At 48.9% G+C, this 25,213-nt stretch overlaps 1 protein-coding gene across 1 annotated transcript in view; it reads right to left on the bottom strand.

Annotated features, from left to right (window-relative positions):
- Nucleotides 1-675: 675 nt before the first annotated feature.
- Nucleotides 676-25,213, bottom strand: part of LOC144167852 (ipis-1-like) — an 87,627-nt gene continuing 63,089 nt past the window's right edge. The window contains exon 4 of the mRNA XM_077697007.1: nt 676-1,304. Coding sequence (XP_077553133.1) covers nt 893-1,304 — 412 coding nt within the window. The 3' untranslated portion in view covers nt 676-892. The remainder of the gene's footprint in view (nt 1,305-25,213) is intronic.

Genomic DNA, 25,213 nt, shown 5'->3' on the forward strand with positions numbered 1-25,213 from the left:
ACTGTGCTTGCGTTGACCCCTGCCACTACCCCGAACTTGGGCTCATGGGGTACGCAAATTGCTTAAATCCGTTTCAACGCACGAGAGGGCGCCACCACCTCAGCAAGCATTTGGTTCCTCCTCACACCGGCGCTTCTCCGGGGCCCAATCAGCGCGCGCCTTGTGGCAAGAGAGGAACTTACAATCTTTCAAAATACGCTGATTCACTGCGCGCCTCGCCCACCCCAGGTTTCATGTTAGTAGAGAATGCCCGGGATTTTTTTTTCACGCCAAGGCGTCGCAAACAAACGCGCCGTGTAGGTGATTTGCCACATAGCAAATCACCTGCTGGACGGCTGCAAATTCTGTGCAATCGTATGTCAACAGATATTGATTTCTTCATGCCTGAAAGTGTTTTTACTCGTACCTCAACAAATCTGTTTCTAATGCCATGACTTGCGGTTCTGCCTTCCATGCACGGTTATTTCACTGATAAATCTGTGCTCGCGATATCGGCATTTGCTTATGCTATATTGAATTGGGGATGTTTTTAATTTTCACTTTATCACATTTTACTATATGACTTGCGTACCAAAGTAAGAGCCTCTATGGTGTATTGGACACGCAATAGAACATGAATGAATGAATGAATGGCGTGCACGCATTATGTTGGCTTCCCGAAAATGATGCTGGCTATCGTAGAACAGCCCCAAAATCCGTTCGCTATGCCCGATCGAGCGAAGAGCAGAAAACTGCCAACGTGACCAGTAATCAGATTCGTCGGTAGAGTACCCGATAAACCAGTGCCTATGTAAAACTGCCGAGCTCACGTGAAAGCATGGTTGCCAACATGGTCTTCACCCGTAATGGTCTTAGCGAATAGTATACAAGCTCCCACCTGAAATTGCTTGTTTTATATAACTGCTGCACTTTTAAGTCCTATACCGCGGCAAAGACGAAGCATGGGTTTGGGAAGGCCACCATCTTGTACCTTTTTCGTCCGTCCGGGACCGAGGTGAAACACGGCGTCCGTGGTGCGCGCCCGGCTGAAGCGCACCCGCCAGCCTCCCGCGAAGACGACGAAGCTGAGCAGGACGATCGAGGCGTGGGCGAGCGACTCAGGCGGCAGGATCTCGTGCGCCGCGAAGCGCGGAACGGCCTCCCGCACTTGGTCGACGATGCTCGCAAAGCTTCCTTCGGCGTCGCCGCTCAGGTCGTGGGCCAGGGCGTGCACGCCTCCGTCACGGCGCCGGAATTCCCGCCGCACCCGCACGGACCGGTCGTGGTGCATCAGGTTGCGGAGCTTGAAGCGCAGCGAGGAGACGCTGCGGCCAAAAGTACTCGGGCTCTTCACCTCAGTCATGCGATATGTGTGCGCAAGGTTATTATCGGCCCACAAGCGATCCCTGTAGGTCGGGGCCCGTGTGGACACCATGCTCCGCGTCCGGAGCTGATCTCCGTGCTTACATGCAACGGCCCCGCTCGTGCATTCGCTATTATGAAGTTCGTTTGCGGTTGCGCTTCGCGAGCGACGAATAAACGCCGACGTATTCCTGGGGTTCGGGGAAAAGTTCCCGAGCAGGTCTGTGAGTCCTCAGCGAAGACTCATCTGTGGGGCCCTCGGCAAGTTTTCAAGTGTTTTTCGAAACAGTCCTGGCAGGGATCGCGGTCAGTAATGAGTAGCCCAACGAGAAAATCTAGCTGAGCGCTACGAAATATCTGCAACAGAAGGGTTGCGCACGTGACCAATGCTCTTCACCCTTGTTGAGGCTTCCGTACTTGCAGTCTTCATCTGCCTGAATGTGCGGGCAGGAAAAGGCGTGCGTGCCTTTGCACGCTCGCTGTGACAGGCACATACGGGGCTCGGGCATGTGGCGCAAATGCGGGTTGCATAATTTTCTTTCTTTATACTTTTATCATTTTATGTTGGGGGAGGGAAAATCTGGCGCTGTTTCGTAACTTCCGTGAAGGGTGTGTTTAGAGTCGCTGAGAAACGGCGTGTTTTATTTTCATCAACGCGCAAATATACGATGCAGAAGCATTTCCCTTTTAGAAACACAAGAGGCGCGACTAACAAAGGCGATGTCTACCAAAGTGCAAGTAATTAACAGCACCAAAACTATGGGCCCTCAAAGGTTTATCATCCAAACAATAACGCCAGCCAACTCCTGACCTTACACTCATGAGGCCAATGACAGTCGTCTAAGTCTGAATTTGAGAATTCCTTCAGTGGAGTATTTCCTGTGGGCGTGAGTGAAAGCCTCCACGCACTCTTCTGAAGCATATGCTTCTGTTTCGAGAGTTCTGTGCAAGCATATGTGGGAGGAGCTGTTTACGTGCAATTTTCTTCAGCTCCCACGTAAATGAAACACAGTTTATAAATGACAGATGACCCCATATTCAAATCCAGTAAGTGTCAGTCAAAATCGTTTAACACGAAAACGACAGATCTTTTGTGGACGTGCATAGTGACGATTTTTAAGAGACGCTGCAACGACAGTTGCCAAATCAAGCTTATTGAAGCAGAAGCCCCGAAAGCCAGTCCATGAGACAATGATATAAATTATATAAAAAACAGACGACAAACTGCACAGTAACGTAGATAATTGTGAAAAAAAAAATGAAGTGCAAAATTATATAAATACAGCAACAGTAAGGTACTGATAGTTGCACTAGATGTTGAGAATGACGGGAGCGGAAAGAATATCACTCACAATGTGTTCATAAACCACGGGCGCTGTTCCCAGGGGAGGAGGAGAAGGAAGACTAAACTTTATTGCAGTATGCAATCTAGGGGGGGGGGAGCTGGTGGTGGTGTCCACAGGGTACTTGGGCGGCACGTTGCACCTGCAGGGCTTTCTGAAGGCCGGGGTCAGAGCCACTCAACGCTGCCTCCCATAGGGGCAAAGGGTTTGGGGGCACGCCCACACAGTGTGGCTGCAGGTGGTGTCGACATCACCTCAGCGGGGCATTGGGGTGACGGGTGCTGATGGGGGGTATATGCGACGAAGGCGTGGGCGACACGAAAGTGTGAAGGAGCCGCCACAGGCGTTCTTCCGTTGCAGAAGGTTAGGGGTGGGCTGTGGGGAATTTCTGGCGGAGGAGGCGGCAGTGCGCGGTGATAGCCGCGAACGTAATAAGGCTATCTATACTCGGGGACAACTTTCTGTGGCAATGGAGAGAAAGCTACGGGAGGGGGGGCGAAGTGGCCGGCCGAACCCCGACATTTCGCTGCGCAGTTGGAAGTAGTTCTGCAAACATTACTCAATGCGCATAACCTATGCAATTCAAAAACATATATTTCTTTTTTTGTATCCTTGCAGATTCCCCGCAGCCGTGTGCACCTCGTCTCGGCTCCCGCTTCGTGACCAAAAATCAGCGGATCTACCTCAAGAAGCGCCAAAGCTCCTAACCTCACGCGGCAACACCCGACACCCAGGTGAGCCATTAGGACCAAGAGAACAACGAAAAACTGGCCTCGCCGCCACGACGAGTGAGCCCGTCAGACTGCCCATGCTGACGCCTACTAGCACTACTAGCATAATGCAATTCGACCCCCAAAGTGGGCGCACCATTCCTGCCGAGAATCCCTGGGTCACAATCATCCGATCTCGCCCAAGACCCCTGCGCCGACGACGCCAAAGCAAGCCATCAGTACTCCTCTGCAAACTCCGACTAAACAGTCCCCTACATTGAAACAAGAACTCCCCCGTAACCCCTCGCCGCGTCTACCAAGCGATCACTATACAATTGTGTACAGCCCACGCTCAGGCCTCAACCTAGCCAACTGGTCACCGAGAGCGCTTGCCGAAGGCATCGCAATAGCCAGTGACATACCTCAACAAGAATTCTATGATCACGTCGTCGTCCAAGTACAAACTGCTCAGAATCTTATCGTCGCCAGCACCGCACAAGCGGAATACGCAATAACGCTCAGCACAATTCAAGCCATCCACCTAGGCACCACAGAACAAGACCTGACGCCCTACATGAAGCCACCACCGGACACGATCCGAGGGGTCATTCATGGACTTCATCCGGAAACAACCTCCGAAGCACTGCAAGCACTACTGCACGCTAACAGGTCTCAACTTCTACATGCGCGCATGATGGGCCGTACCACGTCGGCCCTGCTTACCTTTCAAGGACCCCACGTGCCGTTTTATTTATTTATTTTATTTATTTATTTTAACATACTGCCAATCCCATTTGGGATTTTTGCAGGAGGGGCAATACATCGTTGCAAATACACAAATTTCAAGCGTGGTTTTCGTTCATACAGGACGAGAACAGTATGCACATGTGAGAGAGGTTTCCTACATGACAAGCGAAGGTTGCATATTACATATGAAATCTGAAATCTCATGCGTCAAACGTCACCAGTTCATGGAAAAACAAAGCGACAAAACATAGTCAAATTCAATGCAGGATCAAACACAGACAGAATTTGGAGGGAATATTTTACAGCAGCGAATGAAGAACGAGCGAAACCAAACATTTTATGAAACCAAGCCAAACATATTACTGAACAGCTACTCAGTAACAGTGAAAATCATAAGTATCCCAGAAAGCCAAGGAAAACCGTGTAGACTCATTTAATGAAATTCTCGGCGCCATTTTGGTTAATTTGTCTCGTGGAGGTGGTTTTCAATTAGAGTTAGGAATCGTTCTATAGATACGCTACTGGTAATAGATGAATGGATACTGTTCCACTCTCTTACAGCTAGTGGGAAGAAGGAATATTTAAGGCAATCAGAGCGATAATTGTATTCTTTAAATGTTAAAGTCTGATTATGCCGCGTGAGCCTCGCTATATTGCTAGTGAGATACTTTGAAGTATCAAGGCTCACATTTTTATGAAAGGGTTGATGTAAAAATTTTAAACGTGCTAGTTTTGAACGATTCTGTAGGGTTAGCATACCAGCGTTCCTCAGTAGTTCTGTTGAAGCATTTGTGTCATACCGATTGTAAATGTACCTAACCGCTTTTCGTTGTATTCGCTCTAATTTATTTAGGTGTACTTTAGCATGCGGGAACCAGATAATGTTAGAGTATTCGAGTAAAGATCTCACAAAGGCGTTGTGGGCTAATTCCTTCGTTTCTGGCGATCCTGATCGAAGGCGTCTTCTGAGGGAAAACAGCCTTCCTAGTGCAGCCAATGCGATATGATTTATGTGGGCATCCCATCTGAAGTCTTGCGTAAATATCACTCCCAAGTATTTGTGCTGGTGCGCCCGGATTATAGGACTATTATTTATGTTGTAAATGTGTTCGTACCTGTTCTTCCTTCTTGTTATTGATAAATGAGCGCATTTTTCTACATTGAGGGACATTTGCCACCAGTAATAAACAGAGTTTAGTGCAGCTTGTAGTATCAGATGGTATTCTATGGTGTTAATTTCCCGGTAAATTACGCAATCGTCAGCAAATAATCGAATGTTGGCTGAAATACTGGAAGGCAAGTCATTTATATAAATAAGAAATAAGATTGGGGCCAGGACGCAACCCTGGGGAACTCCGGATGTGACATGCGTTAATGGTGAAAATTTTCCATTGTATTCTACGTACTGAAAACGGCTGATTAAGTAGTTTTGTATCCAGCGAATCATGACGTCGTCGTTGATAACGTTTTATTAGCTTATTGTGTGGTACCCGATCGAATGCCTTTGAATGGTCCAAGAAGACTACGTCGACGTGATTTTGGTTGTCTATGCTTACAGTATATCATGTGTTAGTTCAACAAGTTGAGTTATTGTCGATAGACCTTGACGAAAACCGTGTTGGCAAGGTGATAATATATGTTCACGTTCTAGGTGTGTAGTTATGTGCTTTAGGATTATGTGCTCAAGCAGCTTGCTTGCTGTGCAAGTTAAAGAAATTGGTCTTAAGTTTGACTCGGCGTCATAGCGGCCTACTTTGGGTACGGGAACAAGTTTGGCCGTTTCCCAGTCTTTCGGTAATGTAGCTGTTGACAATGACTTGTTGAAAATCAAGACCAGATATTTTGCTACCAGTTCGGCATATCTTTTTAAGAAAGCGTTTGGAATATTGTCGGGACCGTTACTCTTTTTTGTGTCAACGTTCAGCAAAAGGTTTAACACACCTGCTTCCGTTATAGATGGTGGATCTAAATGGCGTAGATTTTGGGAATCTATGTGTGGCATATTATTGTCATCGACAGTGAAGACGGATTTAAAGTAATCATTCAGCGAGTCAGCAGTGACAGAATCTTTGTCTTGGGTTTTTACCTTTTTCCTGGACTTTTTGGGGCTTAAGTAGTTCCGAAACTTTCTAGGAGAGCTTTTCAGAAAGCCCGGGAGTGCTTAACTGAAGTAATTGTTTTTGGCTACCTTTATTTTCGACTTCATGTCGTGAAGTGTGTCAGTAAGCTTGTTTCGCTCAAATTCTTCAGACTTTGCTTTCAAAGATTTTCTCAATCGTTTTACTTTACGTTTAGCATGTATTACGTCGCGCGTTATCCACGGGATATGTTTTCGGGATTTTTTAACTTTATTGGGAACGTATTTATCTATGCAGTGGAAAATTATTTCTTTAAATTTCTGCCATAGCGTTTCGATATCAGCAACGCTGTCGGTTGAAAGTTCTTCGAACCAGGAGAATTCGAAATCAAGGTGGTCTACTATCGCAGTGTCGCCCGCGGAGTTAAAGTGAAGAAATGTTATTTTAGGTAGAGAGTAAACTGGCCTGTCCTGAACGGGGAGGGTACATATGGTGAGTTTGTGGTCTGATATGCCATCAACAATTTCAATCTTCGCTTCATCCGAAGGAAAGTGCTCGCTAAGGAATATTAAATCTAATATATTCGAAGAAGACCCTGAATTCGAGCCGCTTGGGTGACAATTTGAACAAGGTTAAAAGAAAACACAATATCAAGCATGACCTCTGAGCACGTGGAAGAAAATTGCATTGTCTGCCAGTTGGCATCTGGTAGATTAAAATCTCCCGATAATGTCAGCCGCGAACCTAAAACGTGTCGTTGCATGTATTGTTGCAGTGATTGCATGACGTCAGAGTCACTTGTTGGACTGTGATAGAAGCATCCCACAGTAACAGCGCATGATCCGAACATTAGCCTGACGAAAATAGCCTCCACACTGTCAACCTCGGGAAGAACTGTGTAACTGATTTCTTTCTTTACCATAACAGCCACTCCCCCGCCTCGCGTCGGCCGGTCCTTCCGTATTACTGCGTAATTTGGGGGCGCTATTTCATCGTTCATGACATCGGTGGTTAACCATGTTTCGGTCAGGCCAATGAAATCTGGGTCAAGTCCGAGCAGTAGGGATTCTAGCGATTCCAGTTTGTTAAGTATGCTACGAGCGTTTACGTTCACGAAGCTGATTTCTGATGTCGCGGCCTGCGACTGCGTGTTGTTGGTGTATCGTCTTGGGAGTTTTTTGTTGTTGGTGGATGATTCCGGTGTTCTTTGATAGGTACTTGGTCATTTTTTTCATCGTCCCAGATAAACGTTTCTTAGTTTATGTACAATTTATCGTATGACAACGTCACGTTGTCACCCGCATCTTTATTTGCTCTTGCACTATTCCACAGCTGCCTCCTGATCTCTCGCACTCGGGGTGAAAAGTCTTCACTTATAGCAAAGTCTGTTTCTTTCAGTTTGTGACAGTTCTTGAACACCTTTGCCTTATCTCGGGAATTTAACAGTTTCAGGATTACTGGTCTACTTTTTCCGTCGGCAGCTCGCCCTAGACGGTGTATCCGTTCAATGGCTACAGGCTCTATCTCTAGAATGTTCTTCAGAATATTCTCATTTATTGTGTCCTCAAGAGATTCATTATTTTCGTTTTGTCCTCCTCAATGCCGTAGAATATTAGATCAGATCTCCTTGAGCGATTTTCAGGTCATCTAATTTCAATTCAAGAGCTGTTATTTCCTTCTGCAGGTTAGATACCTGGTCCATACACTTTGATATCTTGCTGTCGAGTACGATCAGGTTTTCCAATTTTGCGTCAATGGAAGCTAACCGTCCCTCTTTGATCTCTTTTATGTCATTAGCTATAAGTTCTATCTGCTTTCTATCTTAGCTAATCCAGGTCCCGGGTTAGTCTCGACGTCACCACTTAAAAGCAGTAAATATAAAGCGTACAACAACATGTCGGAAAGCATAGGACAAAGCAGCCTTGGGCACTGCAACACAATCAAGCAAGGATCGCTAGATCGGAAGCATTTACCGTAGCGTTTGCTCACCTGGACGAAAAAGACGAAGGGATTACTGATCTGCATGCCTGCAGTGCTGCCGTGCCCTGTAAGGCTTGGGTGACGCTGTCCTGGTTTTATACCCGAAGGCGCCCGGAAGGCCGCCAGGGCAGCGTTGTAACCCGCGCAGGCGTGCTGTGTTGTCCTTGTAGGTCGGTGAAGCCAGCAGGTGTCGATGGTTCCCAGTGTCAAAGCGGCATTTGCATCGTAGTCGTAAGTCAGTCTTATCGGGTTGACTTTTGGCGCCTTCGCAGATCCTCCATAGTCCACTGGTAGCGGCAGCAAGGCGACGATAATCTGGACGAAAAAGACGAAGGGATTACTGATCTGCATGCCTACAGTGCTGCCGTGCCTTGTGAGGCTTGGGTGACGCTGTCCTGGTTTTATACCCGAAGGCGCCCGGAAGGCCGCCAGGGCAGCGTTGTAACCCGCGCAGGCGGGCTGTGTTGTCCCTGTAGGTCGGTGAAGCCAGCAGGTGTCGATGGTTCCCCGTGTCAAAGCGGCATTTGCATCGTAGTCGTAAGTCAGTCTTATCGGGTTGACTTTTGGCGCCTTCGCAGATCCTCCATAGTCCACTGGTAGCGGCAGCAAGGCGACGATAATCTGGACGAAAAAGACGAAGGGATTACTGATCTGCATGCCTACAGTGCTGCCGTGCCTTGTGAGGCTTGGGTGACGCTGTCCTGGTTTTATACCCGAAGGCGCCCGGAAGGCCGCCAGGGCAGCGTTGTAACCCGCGTAGGCGTGCTGTGTTGTCCCTGTAGGTCGGTGAAGCCAGCAGGTGTCGATGGTTGCCAGTGTCAAAGCGGCATTTGCGTCGTAGTCGTAAGTCAGTCTTATCGGGTTGACTTTTGGCGCCTGCGCAGATCCTCTATAGTCCACTGGTAGCGGCAGCAAGGCGACGATAATCTGGACGAAAAAGACGAAGGGATTACTGATCTGCATGCCTGTAGTGCTGCCGTGCCCTCAAGGTTGGTAGGTTGGTAGCCTACTCTACCAATGCCACCCATTCAGACGCTCTGTGCAGGTGTGCCACCTGTGCGGCGAAGTCGGACACCGCCAGGACGTGTGCCCCAACCCCGACCACCCCAAGTGCCTCGGATGCGGACTGAAAGACCCTCCACAGGACCACCACTGCACTCCCACGTGCAAACTGTGCGCGCTTCCTCATGCCACTGCAGGAAAGGACTGCCCGAAAAGACTCAAACCAGCGATCCCCAAAAGCCAAACTCGACCACTTCCAGGCCCGCAATCTACAAACTTCAAGTACCCATCACAGGTAAGCTGGTCGGCAATAGCCCAGAGCGCTCCTGCTGCTCCAACACCCCCCCTCCTACCTGCACGCGACTCCCACTTCCCGCCCATTACAGAAGCTCCCTTCCCAACCACCGCATTAGAACAGCTTCTTACAGAAATCAAGGAACAAAACGCTACCATGCTCGCCAGAATAGAAGCCCTCGAGAGAGCCAACAGAGCTCCCCCGCCACCCCCCACTGCGCCCCTACCCGTTGCATGAACCACAGCGCCGACGACCCCTTTAACAGCCGAACACGCGGAATTTCTCATCAACAACACAATGACGACCAAATTCCTCCCCCAAATCGACCATCAAATTAAGACCACCACGGAGATGCTCCACAACATGATCTCAGCCATTACCGAAAATCTGCTACAACTCACCGAAGAACTCACGTGTCGCATAGCCACCCTTGAGCAAACAAACAGCACGACGTGTCCCCCCAAGCCAAAAAAACACAAAGCATCACCGACCGATGACCACATACCCATCAATGACTGTTGACCCCTCCACCGTCACTATCTACCAGTGGAATTGCCGGTCCTTTAAAAGCAAAAAAGCCCAACTGTGGCACTACATCTCCACCTCGCCTCCCGATATTATCGCCTTGCAAGATACCGATACACCGAAGCCCGAACTACGAGGATACGATACCTACACCCAAGACTCTACACAGAGGACTGCAATTCTAACAGCACGAACGCTCACCGCTCAACAGCATCACACCTCATCACCCATAGTTCATACATTCATCGAAGTGATCCCACGAAAACTTGTACATCCCAGCCTGTTCATATTGAACGTATACAGCCCTCCACAGCACGCTCTCCGTGAAATTGACCCCCTTCTGTGTGAATCCATCAAGATCGCCGGCGCCAATCCACTCATTCTGCTTGAAGACTTCAACGCCCCGCATCATTCCTGGGGATATCCCACTGCCTCCAAAAAAGGCACAGCACTGCTTCACGCGACCCAGCATCATCTTTTTACTCTGTGCAACGACTAGGCGATGCCGACAAGACAGGGAACAAGCGTTACAAGAGACACCATCCCGGACCTCACGTTCGCGCGACAAGCACCACACTTACATTGGGCACGCCTCCCAGACACACTTGGAAGTGACCACTACATCTTTGCCATTACTCTACCTCAACTCCCTCTTCGCCGCCAAATTGGACAAGCAACACTCATCGGTTGGCCTTCCTTTCGCGAAGACCCTACCTCCCTCACCACAGCTGACTCAGATCTAGACCAATGGACCACGGCGCTCGTAGCCCTGGTACAAAAACACAGCAAGACCATAGCTCTTACACCGGAAAGCCCATCCGTTGACTCTTACCTAGACCACCTGTGTGCTGCAAGACGCGGCTTAGTCAACAGATGGAAGACACGAAAACATAATCGTTCCCTCAGATGACGAATCACCGAAATCACACAAGCAGCCAACTACGCCAGAACACTTCAAACACAGAACTGGCACTCATTCTGTGACCAACTAGGAGTCACGCTAACCACGAAGCGCATCTGGCACATTCTTCGCACTCTCCTGGGCTCCAAACCGACCCAAACAGCTGCGCAGCAGCAACTTCGACAGCTTATCAACAACTACAAGCATCCACCGCAACAGCTCTTAGAGGAAGTCCGGGAAAAACTTTTTGGTCCATCTTCCCAGTCTCTTCCCCCTGCCCCCTCCACATACCTGGGGCTTCCAAATCAGAACCTCGACGCCCCCTTCACAATTCAGGAACTGGAACAAGCGTCTGACCAGAAACACAACGCCTGGCAAAGACAAGATTACAAACAAGATCCTGCGCAACCTCGACAATCAGGCCCTTACCTCTCTCCTCGCACTCTACAACAAGCACTGGGAAGCAGAAACCCTTCCGCCCCAGTGGAAGCATTCAGAAATAACTCTTATAACCAAGCCACACAAACCGACAACTCTTGACAACCTCCGCCCTATTTCGTTGACGTCGTGCGTCGGTAAGCTTTTAGAGCACATGGTACACTACCGCCTGACTGCGTATCTGGAGGACAACGACCTGTATCCCCACACCATGTTTGCTTTCCGCAACCACCTATCGACTCAAGACGTCCTTCTCCAAATAAAAGAGCAAGTAATTGATAACCTCAGCAAAACACAGCCCAGCTGCATACTTACCTTGATGTGCAAGGCGCCTTTGACAACGTTACACATAGAGCCATTCTTCAGTGGCTTCAAGCAACCAACTGTGGACAGGCAATTTACAACTATGTTCGCGCTTTCTCACAAACCGGACAGCCACCATACGTCTCGGACCAATCCATTCTGACACTTTTCCCACTGCCGCAAAAGGAACAACACAAGGATCTGTAATCTCCCCTCTGCTATTTAATATCGCACTTTTTGAACTGCCAGCCAAACTCTCCAACATTCCTGACCTGCACCATGCCGTGTACGCCGATGACTTAACGATGTGGACGATAATCGACTCCTCTGGACAACAGCAAGACAACCTCCAACAAGCTATCAACGACACGCTCGAATACTTGAAGAAACGAGGACTCACCTGCGCCCCTAACGAATCCGCCCTTCTCGTACTCCGGGCTAGAACACGCGGTTGACCCCCAAAACCTCCGCCGGACCCAACCGTGACCATCTCCACTGCTCCCGTACCACAAGTCCAAACCCTCCGAATTCTAGGAGTCCCCTTTCACACAGATGGATCGGGGGCGGCACTTTTACCACAACTACACCAAACGACTACGCAACTGACTCATTTAATTCGACGCACCTGCACCCAGCGCCATGGCCTAAAGGAACAAGACACGTGCTGTATCGTCCAAGCACTGCTGACAAGCCGCATAGCATAGCATGTTCAGTTGAAACCAAAAGAGCATTCCAAACTTGACGCCTTGATACGTAAGTCATATAAAATAGCCCTCGGACTTCCGTCCTTCACGCCGACTGAGCACCTCCTTAAGCTCGGCCTGCATAATAGACTGTCAGAAATACTGGAAGCCCAACAAGCCAACCAACTCACGCACCTACAGGCCGCACCCTTCTCGCGACACTTGGCTGCCACGTCATAACTCCGACAGAAGCACCCACCCGTATCCCTCCCTACATCCATGCCAACATCAAAGTAGCCCCCATTCCACGCCATATGCATCCGTTTTACAGCAAAGGCCGACGAGCAGCGCGTGTCCGCTATCTCCAGATACGCTATTCGAAGGACCCCAACACCAGATACACCGACAAAGCTGCATATCATAACCGCCAAGCTCACGCCCTTGTAGCCCCCAACACCCAGGAAACCCTCCTGACGTCCACCACGCTATCCACTACCACCTCCACGACAGCAGAAGAAACTGCCATAGCTCTAGCTGCAACCACAGCCACGACAGGTTACATTGTCATCATTAGACTCCCAGGAAGCATGCCGCCACTATCAAAAAGGATGTATCTCGCCTCAAGCCCTCAACATACTACGACGCATACACAAGCTGCCCTCCATCTATGTCGTGTGGACACCAGGCCACGCCAACCTTCCAGGGAATGAGGCGGCACATGCCGCTGCCGGCAAATTAACTACCCTGGAATTCCCTGTAGGCAGAGAAGACAATCTCAATCACCCCCCATTCCCGAGTCGTTACACAGACATCTTGTACCACTACCGTCGAAATCGCCTCGTCTACCCTCCTCCTCACCCATCTCTCAACACCAACGACGCACGCCTTTGGCGACGACTACAAACCCAGACATACTACAACACAACAATTCTACACAACATATCACCAACCATGTATCCCTACGAATGCCCATCCTGTAAAACCCCCAACACTACATACCACCTTGTCTGGGCTTGCCCCTATCACCCAAATCCCATCTCTTCCCCCTCCCTGGAGCAGTGGGAGTGCGAGCTGACCAGCTGCCTGCTAGAGACGCAGGTTAACCTCGTGTCTCGGGCAGGAGCAGCTGCCACGACTCGCGGCTATCCTGACTAGGAAGGCCACCCACAATAGCACTTTCCGCTCCAATAAACGTTTCTCTCCTCCTCCTCCTTCTAGCCTGGCATTGACAATGCCAATAAATCACCAGAATATAATTGCCAGTAAGCGTTACTTTTTTTTTCGGTTTTGTTTAGTAAAGCTTGATGTCAGGCTAGCTGGTGTAACATGATTTTGAAGGTACGTTGTACTTGATGTGAACACAAAGACTGGCACGGGAAAAAAAGTAGACTTTCACGAGAGGACGGCGCACTAACAACTGATTTATTCGGAACAAAACAAAAACATATATAGAAAACACAGAATGCAACAACAAATTCCAGATAGATGTCAGACGGGTGAATATATTGATAAAAAGAGATAAAAAGATAGCGGTGGTCGAAGCTGGTCCACGTGCAGTCATTAGAAAAATGATTCTAAAACCTTAATCTCACGCTGGGTGAGCGCATTCGAAGGGGTGCTCACGTATTCACCCTCACGTCCTGAAATCATTGAAAACGCTTCATAAATCTCCCGGGACATTTTATCTTTAGAGCGGAACAAAATGTTGGTTTTTATCAAACGCGACCTCACATTTGCACCTCGCACGGTGTGCCGCAAGATTTCCCACAGTGCTGACTTGTTGGCAGGCATATCTATGCTCACGCAGTCTTTCGTTGATACATCGGCCTGTTTGTCCGATGTAGAAACTACCGCAGGCCAAAGGTATCTTATATACAACACCCTGCGCGCAATTCACAAATTTTCGCATGTGCCGAACCTTGCATGTTGCCTTGGATGCTCCTTTTTCTTTTCTTGACTCAAAAGCCTTACAAAGGCCACCGAGCTATAAAGGTGCAGTGAAAACAACTGGTACCTTATGCTTTCCCCCGACGTTCTTTAACCTGTGGGAAACGGCGGGAACGTGTTGCAAGACGGCAGGTCGAATGCGTTCTTTCACACCTTCTTCTTCTGCACCTTTCCCTTTGACAACTGTTCTCAGGACTGTTTCTGCAACAGAAACTAGCAACCCGCCGTGGTGGCTCAGTGGCTAAGGCGTTGCGCTGCTGAGCACGAGGTCGCGGGTTCATTTCCCGGCCGCGGCGGCCGCTTTTCTGATGTAGGCGAAAAGCAAAAACGCCCGTGCGTGCGAGATTTCGCCGCACGTTAAAGATCCCCAGGTGGTCAAAATTAATCCGGAGCCCTCCACTACGGCGCGCCTCATCGCCTGCGTTGCGTCGGCGCGTCAGATCATCAACAGAAACTAGCAACGACCTCGATAACCACTTTTCTTTAGCCGGTTGACTTGGACTTTCCGTGATACGGTGGTGGCAGGATTTTTTTGACCGCGTTCGAAAGACACGAAAACGCGATTCCACGCTTGATTAGCTTTGAATGGGCAGAGTCGAAAGGGAGTAAGCCCTTTTCTGACCTGGCTCGACAGGACCAGCAGGTGTGTTGAGAACATTTTTTGAGGCTAAGATCTCGAAATTGCAAGCAGGCGTTGACGGCTAGTTCATATGTGAACTGGAGAACTTATGTGAACTAAAGCAATCAAGAGCAGCACGCAGGTCAGTCTACGCCCTTTCTTCACGCTGAAGACCGACAAGGAGGGCAATAGTAGAGGACAAAGCTACTTGGCAGAGGAATGTTGCCACTTTTCTTCAGAGGCACTTAAAGAAATTACCTATTAATGATCCCTTCTTGATAAGAAGCTCTGATGAAGTTGTGGACTACCTTAAGGACAGCCCCGGTATGAACTGGTTTTGAACTGGATGAACTGGTTTTGAACTGGTTTTGAACTGGATTTTGAACCCGGTATGAGCTGGACAGCCCCGGTATGAACCAGGACTCTCCGTCGTTTCCGCATTTCGTTCGGTTAGTCAGCTTACCGGCGTAAGCAAGCGTACGGTCGTACGGCTCAATAATGAGGTTTTGCGTGGCACCCCGAAGTCCCCAAAGCGCAAAAGGCTTCGTTTGTCAACTGGGAAACCGCCTGCAGTTACAGTAAAGACAAGAGTACAGCGGTACGACAGCTTCACCCTTGCTACTTTGCCGACGGAAAGTGCATCAGTACTTCATTCGCAACGAGGCGCCAACTGCAGAAAAGATCCTCAGCGATGTCACCAGCGACCCCGACATGGGGCTGCCGAAGATGAGTGTCAGAACGATGCGTCGGCTCCTGAATGACATTGGATTTGCTTTTCGGAAGCGAAAACGTAACTCTGCGCTTCTGGAAAGGGATGACATGATGACATCATCGTGTGGCGGCAGAAATATCTGCGGACCCTTCGAGAAATGCGAAAGCAGAAACGGTACGTGGTTACTGTTTCGATTTGGCGGACAGATAGATAAATGTCAATTCCGGCGATTAAAATAAAAAATTCGTGTGTAACATTATTTGACAGTTGAAATGTAACAAGAAAAAATAACGATGGAAGTTCTCGTACAGCCAAATATTTTATTGCTCAGTTACTTATCAACACTGCTCCGCATGCATACTGGCGTTCATTATTTTTTCATGGCGTTTTTCTGTATCCCTGCCTCTTATTCATATTCTGCATGCTATTCTGGTTCAGCAAGTGAAGGGACAAGTATGCATCGACATGTTATAATAATGTATGGATAGCACTCACTGACTGGTTTTCGTTAGCCATGTGGGTGGTGTACGTTCTGCGAACTTTTTTTATTTTGGTGTTTTGCGGTGCCACCAAAAACTAAACACACCTGTCTGCGTAGTAGAATGATGTTAGGTGCAAGCAATAAATGCCATCTCTGTCTTTACTAACCCTTCTCCCCAAAGGAAAACTGACACGTATTCCTTTCACTTTCGCAGGACTATATACTACCTCGACGAGACTTGGGTCAATGCTGGCCACACCAAGGGCACGGTGTGGGAGGCAGTGGCGTAACTAGATAGGATGGCGCCCAGGGCAAATAAATTTTCGCGCCCCTCATTTATAGTGATCACTCATATTATTATTATTATTATTATTATTATTATTATTATTATTATTATTATTATTATCGTAGTCTATGTTGAAAGAAGGCCATCTTGCTGTTTTGGGAAAGCGAATGAGTGATTTTTTGATTGATTGTTCGCAACAGTGGACTATAGCCGTCTTAGCTTATATATTCATCGTACCATACCCGAGAAGTCCACAAGGTTCGAAATAAAAGTGAAAGAAGAAATGCACCTTGTCGGTCACTGGTTCTCGTCTCGCTTTACATAACATGGGACCAAGTGATTTATTGCAAATTTCATATCTACATACTATGCCCACATTTTTTTATTAATGGTAATGATGCGTTAAAAAACTCATCCCGGCAATCCATGTTGTCTTCTCGTCGCATATCACTGCCGTTTGTGACGCCAGTGGTGATGCTCATCGTCAGCAGGTTGCCAAAACAAATTGGCTACAATCCACTCTGCGAAGGTGATTGAAAAGCAAAGCTTTAAACGACACCCACAACAATTGCCCATGCGACGTCACTTGGACTCACACACGTGGCTCTACAAAGAGTGAGGAAACAAGAGATTCTGCCAGCCGTTTCCTAAAATTCGCGGGGCGGCCTCACGAATCAGCAGCGTCGGCCACGGCAGCTAGGGCTAGAGCGGCGCATGCCGCCGCTGTAGCCCGGCCGTGAGTCGGCGGAAAGAAAACGACGAGGAGCGTCTTTCGAAGGGTGAGGCAGCGCAACCTAGCCATCCTAATGTGCTAGCTCGGGGCTGAGGCATGAAATAGAACCGCTGCGGCAGGAAATAGAACGCAACCGCGCAAGCTCAGGAGCGCAGCGCCTTCCATTGAGCATTCGCGGCGTGTATCGTTTTTGATGGAACACGACCTGATGGCTTGGTGTGAATATAAAAGAGGATCCCTAAAATATACTGCACGCGGTTCACCTGGAGGTTTAAGAATACCTGCAAAGGATCAATCTAATTGCAAGGGTGCAAATTTTAAGAGCGCCGCCCACCCCGCCGCCCGCTTCTGGAATACAAACGAAAACAGAAGCACATGCATACATGCAGCAAGCACACACACTGTATATCATCTGGGGTTGCCTCCTGGACTCCGTACATAAGTATTCATACATCGGTGGCGCCGCTTCGTGACAAAGAAAGCAGTAAGGAAAGCAGAAAGGAAATAAACTGCTAGAGCAGCCCAATTGCAGCAAACGAATAGTGCTGAGGGAGACAAGGACGGACAGAGGGGGTCTTATACGGGGCCCTATGCCGGGAGGTGCGCGGGGCGCTGGCGCCCCGTGTGCGTCCCCGACATTGCGCCCCATGTGTGACCCCCTCTTGTCGTCCTTGTCTTCCTCGGCACTATTCGTTTGCTGCAATGTCGTGCCAACACGCCTAAACTGGCGCCCGGCCTCTTCAACAGCGACTTTTGCGGCAGTGCCACCCCGCTGCGGTGACATACGGTAACCCGGTGCCGCTTTTTTCCCTCGGGCACATGTTGGGAGGACTCGGCTCGGCGCCCCCTCTCAAGTGGCGCGCGGGGCACTTGTACCCCCTTGCCCCCCCTTAGTTACGCCACTGGTGGGAGGACACCACTGTGTAATCCCGTGAAGACGCCTTTCGCAAGGGTCTAACTACTGGGCTTAGTGCACCAAGTGGCAAAGGTGGTCGGCTCATCGTCCTTCATGCTGGAAGTGAGAAGGGCTTTGTGGACGGGGCATGTCATTTTCCGTGCGTCAAAGAGTGCTTCCACTGACTGGTTCGCAGAAGTGGTTCGCAGAAGTGGTTCGCAGAACAAGTTCTACCCCACATTCAGCCACGCAGTGTTATTGTCATGGACAATGTTCGGACCGAAAAGTTGCCCTCCTCGTCGTGGCGCAAGGCCGACATTCAGTCTTGGTTGACTGCAAAAACCATCCCGTGGTGTGATGACCAGTTGAAGCCCGAGCTCCTTCGGCTGGCTAATGAGAACAAACACAAGTTTTTTGGATACCGGATTAAAGCCCTGGCCAGAGTTGCTGGTCATGACATTGTTCGGCTTCCTCCTTACCACTGTGAATTCAACCCTATTGAAATGATGTGTAGCCTGGTTAAGGGGTATATTGCTGCCAACAACACTTCATTCACTCTCGCTGGAGTTGAACGACTACTGAACGATGCCATCGCCCTCGTGACTCGCGAAAACTGGGTCCGGGGCTGCACTCATGTGGAGCGTCTTGAGAAGGAGGCCTGGGAGCGGGATGGTGCAATCGACACTAGAATCGACAACGTCGTGATTCCGCTAGGTTCCGACTCCAGCAGCTCTAGTGACTGCAGTGAAGCGAAGTGAGCGGTGTAGAGAAACTGTAGTGAAACCGGTGTGCGCTGACTTATGTGGTGCTGGTCGCGTGTAGCGAGTGACAAGGTGCTTTGTTTACGGTTCTGGTGACCGGAAGCTTGGATGTACGCTCGGTTGGTGATGCTTTTGTGTGGCAACTTACACAGCCCCCTGTTTAACTTTCCGATGCCCAGCAGCTTGGAAGCACGCTTTGTTGGTTATGTGGTGCTGGCGTTGTGTGGCAAGTGACGAAGTACTTTGTTTTGCTTTCTGGTGGCCAGAAGCTTGGAAGTACGCTCTGTTGGTCTATGTTGTGCTGCTTGTGTGCAACAACTTACAGGACACCTTGTTTACCTTTCTGATGCCCCGCAACTTAGGAGGTAGCTGCTCATACAGTGCCGGATTTGTGCAGCACCAGGCAATCATTAAGAGTGCTTGTTGTCAGTATGCGAATTAGTCTTCAGGTTATCGGTTGTGGGGGGCAGCTAAGATGCACTTGCTGTACCTTTGTCATCCATAAAATGAAGGCTGTGGCTAGCGTTCCGTCCAGACGGGACGATATACAAGTGCTACAGTTCTGTCCAGATGGAACGGAGCGCTGCGGGTTATCTTTCCGTCCAGACGGAATACGCGTTCCGTCCAGACGGAGCAGGCGTGAAATTTTTGCAGTTCCGTCCAGACGGAAGCAAAACCGGCTGATTAGACGCCATGCTCAGTCTTCGGATTTGGTGTGGAGGTTGCGCCTTCGATAGCGACACTTTCTTACCGGGTTCGATTGCTCCTGGACATGCTTAACTTTTTTTTTGCGTGGTTGGGCCAGCGTTTTGTAACATCTAACTTCGCGCCCACCTTACAATCAACTCGGTGAGAGCCGTCGGTCAATTGATTTGTGCTCAACCGGCCGCTCCGCTACTGCTCACTACTGCTTGGCCAAGGCCGACGCGTCCATCGCCAGCGTTCCGATCATCTGTAGTTGGTAATGGGGATTACTAATTAACGGTTATTCTGGCTAGTGAATGAGCGGAAGCGGTTCGTTCGACTGGGTAAATATCAAGAAAGACTGCTCTAGCCTCTCGCTGCTTGTTGTGAAGCGGGCATGGTCGAGCTTGGCGGCTCATTTGACGGCCGACCATCTGTAATCATTGAGAGCGACTATTAATCAAATGTGACTCTGGCTAGCCAATTAGCGGAAGCGGTTTGAGCGGTTGGGTAAAAATCAACAAAACTCAAAAAAGGCGATCGGACTAACTCTAAATCCGTCAAACGGACCTCCAAGCCGCTACCTCGATCACGCCCGCTACGCTACAGGCAGCGAGAGCAGTCTTCCTTGATATTTACCCAGCCGAACGAACCGCTTCCGCTCATTGACTAGCCAGAATAACCGTTAATTAGTAATCACCATTACGAACAACAGATGATCGGAACGCTGGCGATGGACACGTCGGTCTTGGCTAGTGAGCAGTAGCGGAGCGGCCGGTCGAGTACAAAATCAACTGACCGACTGCTCTCACCGCGTCAATTGTGAAGTGGGCGCGAAGTTAGCTGTTACAAAACCTTGGCACAACCATGCAAAAAAAGTTAAGCATGTCCCGGAGGAATCGAACCCGGTACAATAGTGCCATTATCCGAGGCGCAACCTCTACACCAAATCGGAAGACAGCATGGCGTCTAATCAGCCGGTTTTGCTTTCGTCTGGACGGAACTGTACAAATTTCACGCCGGCTCCCTCTGGAGCGAACGCTAAGCTGTCCGTTGTATTCCGTCTGGACGGAAGGATAACCCGCAGCGCTCCGTTCTGTCTGGACGGAACTTTAGCACTTTTATATCGTTCCGTCTGGACGGAACCACCACACAGTACAATACGTTCGCATACATAGAACTGCACTCCGTCAATCTTCCTTGGATAGCAGCTGCAGACGCCTCGGGTTTTTCTGGGCAAATTGCGAGGTGACATGTGTGAAGAAGTCTGCTGAAAAGGCTCACGCAATAAAGATACTACTCGCCTCCCTGGCTTTCAATGCAGTACAGGCGTACAAGCGTTTTGAGGGACTGATTTATAGGTTTTGTTTCGGGGCTTGGGCGGTGCCGACATTTCGCAATTTCGAAGGGAAGGGTGGACAAGGTGATCGGACGGCACGGCAGGATGTTACACTCTCCCTACTAGGTGTAGCGGTGAAGATTTTTAAATGCAGAGCATTTCAGTAACTCACGATGTCACCCGCGTTGGCGTCCGTAGTCCGCACCGCACCCCTCCCTACTATATAAAAAAAAGAAATACTATCCGGCGCCAGGTTTCTATCCCTCGACTCTGCGGGCGGAACGCAATGTACTAGTGCTTTAACCACTGCGCCACAAAGCCGACACAGATTTGGATGCTATGAACACGCCTTATATCGTTGACTGATTTAAATTACTGCTGACGAGCGCTCTCTCGTCAGCAGTTGCCAAAAGTGCAACAACATTAACGTAACGCAAACTACTTAACGTCGTGCGCCCCCCGGAAATGCTCTGCATTTGATCGTGCCCCTCGCGAGGGGGATGTTTCAATGCGTCTTCCTACTGGCCAGTACACTCGTCGCCATCTGTCGGATGTTGTGCGAACCCTTTGCGGCTGATGGCGCGCGATTTGAAACGACATTTGCATTTTTATCCCAGAATCTCTCCCACTCTTGTTTTTCAAGAAGAGTGAAGGTGGTGAGAGGACAGCTGACCGACATTTCCAGCGCCTTTTGAAGCGAAGCTCTCTAAGCCTCACTGGTGCCGTCCATCGTTATGCCCAAAGTTGGCTTGAAGTTGGCTTGAAAGCCAAGTTGGTAAGTTGGCTTGAAAGCCAACTTACGCAATGGGTTTCCACAAGGGCACATTAGTCGCATAAAAAGAAAGCTTCCCGTGGTCGGATTAGAACCTCCGTCCCTCACATTATGAATCCGACGTCTATCCAATCCCGCCATTGCGACACTTTATTTTTGCTAGATACAGCTGCAACTTTGTCCGAAAACTGATGTTCTTGCGGTAAGACTGCATAAATCCAGAGTTTAGAAAAAAAAACAAAAAAAAAGTCAAACCTTTCAGAATTGTTCGCTATGTTCAATAGCCAGCACAGGCAGTCTGTTTCACTGCCGTCACATGACCGGCAATGTTATAATGTCTAAAGCGCCATGATGACCGATCATCTGGCACAACCACGCAAAAAAAGTTAAGCATATCCCGGAGGAATCGAACCCGGTACAATAGTGCCATCATCCGAGTCGCAACCTGTACACCAAATCGGAAGACTGAGCATGGCGTATAATCAGCCGGTTTTGCTTTCGTCTGGACGGAACTGTACAAATTTCACGCCGGCTCCGTCTGGAGCGAACGCTAAGCTGTCAGTTGTATTCCGTCTGGACGGAAGGATAACCCGCAGCGCTCCGTTCCGTCTGGACGAAACTTCAGCACTTTCATATCATTACGTCTGGACGGAACGGAACGCTAGCCACAGCTTAAAATGAAACCTGACGAACGCTGGTAGCAAGCAGTGAGGAATGGCACGTCACGTACCCTGTTTCACCCAGAAGAAATGCAATGGGAAAATTTGATTACAAACCAAGAGGTTGTAATTTACCTGTGCATAAAAGGACAAGACTGGAAGAATTATTTTACAAGAACTGCGAGCTGGTAGTGATGTCTAGAAACGCAGTGCTGAGTTGTCTATCATTTGTAATTGTTTCAGTCATCTGAAAAAAAAAATATACTACCATCAGTTGCAGATTGTAAGTGAGGTAATCATTTGTACTCACTTGCTCATGTTTTGTTGGTCTTTTCGACTACAGAGGGTAGATTGCTGAAGTAAAAGAACATTTCCGGCTCAAATAATTTCTTTTAATTGCGTATGTACATGGTTAAATACGAATCGTCAATGCCTCCTTTTCAAATGTCGAAACGCTGTGGGTTTCCCTGCTACCAGTCTTAGCTTTTGTAAAAATACTAGCTTCGCGAGGCCCTGGGATATGAGGTCGAACACCCGAAAGGTAACGGCACGCTCTCATGAAATAGAAGTTACAGAAATGTTCACTGCCATGGGGATGGGCAGTGTCACTTTGTCATGTTTGTGGTACAATGTCTGGTACATCTATGTTGTTTTCACATTTATCATGAAGAAGTTACTGTACACTGTACTCAGTGGCTCCGAATAACTGCTAACACAGCCGGAAATGTTTGTTTGGAAATACGTGGCTGCGTGACTTTGAGTGCTCAAGTGGGCTTGAAAGATGGGGCAACGGCTTTAAAGGTTTACTCCTGTGACTGGCGTTCGTATGCACGTTTGTGGTTGTGTGACTACTTGGAGTGGCTTCCAGATTTTGTCCAGCTGATTATGCAGGAAATAATTAAATTAAACACATTCTTTCTTCTGCTTCAATTTTTCACGTAGCACACATTATTCCTGCTGACTAATGCTCACGGCGTACCGATGTCAAACGGCTTGCAATTTGTGGTGGCAGCCCTGAGTGACGGAGTTTTTCTGCTGGTTCTGGAATTGTGTGTGCAAATCCTAGCCATAGCCACAAAAGTGTACATTTTTGCGAAATTTTGGAGCACTTTAGCGATGGCGCGGTGTCAATTCGCCACCAAATGAAAATTGGCGAATTGGACGGGCAGGCCCATCACTGGTGAACCCACGTGTTGGGCTTGGGAACAAGACCAAAGTGAGGCCAGTATGCTCCCACAACATTGTGTAAGTGACAAAGAAAGGAGGCTGTTGCAGCCAATTGGAATGTTGATGAAGCGTTAGCGGCTACACGCAGCCAACGCGAATTCTGTTGCCTGGTTTGGAATACAATTGAAATTTTGCTGACAGGCCCAGTTGCGGTGTTCTGGATACGGTGCTTTTTTCTACGAGTGAGCCAAGAAGTGTGCGAGTGATCACACATTAAAAATGGAAAGGGGTGGCTTAACCACCAATCTGAGAACGGCTAGATATATTGGCGTGTGCCAAAGTTAGTAATGCAATGTACTTTACGATGTCAGTGACCACATTACTGGCAAAATGTTCAGTGACCAATTCTTTTTAAACTTTACGACCAGCACTAACTGTGCAGGTGTTTAGACAGAGTTACGTTTTTCATCCGTCCAACACGCCTTTATGCTGTAAATAGGCAACTTAGCCAGTGCAGTACGACTGCTATCCTAAGGTATGAAACCTGCGCCACGTAGTATAGCGAGACACGCCCGAAAGCCTGCATGACGTTCATCAGAGATATTGGAATAGGAAGGCGTGGGGATTGAGCCGAAGATTCATGGGTTCTGCAGTTCGAGCTTCCCCTATACGCTTTCCGAGTTGCGGGTCACCGAAGCTTCTTGGGGCCTGACTAACTCAGCGCGATCCAAATGGGATTTCACTTCGCGCCGAAGTGTGCGTACCCATTGCGTACACGTACTCATTGTGCTGCCCAGTTTTCGGCTAAAGAAGAGTTTAAATATCAGCGTCTGCCCTGAAAACTGCAGCTCTGACAAAATTCACGGCGTTTCTGGCCGGTTGAGAGTACGACGGTACCGTCCACGCTATAATATATTAAGTCGGTCCGAGTTCTCCAGTGAAAGCGTTGGCTTTTGCTTAGAATCAAATGAAACGTAGGCAAGGAGACGTCAATATGCCTGCATGATTGTGATTGCGGTTCAAAGCACTCAACCAAAGAGTTCATGCGCAGAAACGATCTGTAGCAAATCCGTATGCGTCACGCCGAAACCGAATTTAGTTTACTGAGAACTACTTTGGTGCAGTAACACAAAGCTGTTCGCCCATCCCCCCGCGTAGCTTTGTCTCCATTGCCACAGAAAGTTGTCCCCGAGTCGATTGCTCTCCGTGGATAGAGGTAACAGAAGGGTCTGCTCGGGCAGTAAGATCTCGAGCTGCTGCGTGGGCCGCCTCATAACCCCCCAAGCCGGAGTGGGCAGGTGTCCACACGAGCTCCACGGGCGTTTTGCGGGGATTGCACTGAAGAATTTTGAGAGCTTTGGCTGATATGCGCCCTCGGACAAAGTTCCGTTGAGTAGTTTGAGAATCGCACAAGATAACTTTTGGTGTAGGTTCTGAGAGAGGGCTAGCGCTACCGCCGCCTCTTTCGCCACATAGGTAAGTAGGTGTGGATAGAAAGAGATATCAGAAGAATGAAGCCCACGCAGTGTCTACAGTACTGTCCGGTTCAAGCCAGAAGACGACAAAGAAGGTATTTCTACGCAAAGAAAGCACTGGCTAGCCGTCAATGAAAGAGAAGGTGTGTGCGGATGCCATCGAGCCCGTGGAGTAAATGAACCGTCATAACTAGAGACCGAAAATTCAGGCACGAGAAATTGAGTTTTTAGGGGCCTATATTGTCACGAAGCCAAAGACGACGCAGTTGTCTTCAAGGAAAACAAGTTTATTGGAGCGAACTTGTGCTCCCCTAACAACTCAAATAATACAGGCGGC

This window comes from Haemaphysalis longicornis, unplaced genomic scaffold (assembly GCF_048455015.1).
Source record: "Haemaphysalis longicornis isolate Haplotype H1 unplaced genomic scaffold, Haemaphysalis longicornis Haplotype H1 scaffold_2, whole genome shotgun sequence".
Taxonomy (NCBI): domain Eukaryota; kingdom Metazoa; phylum Arthropoda; class Arachnida; order Ixodida; family Ixodidae; genus Haemaphysalis; species Haemaphysalis longicornis.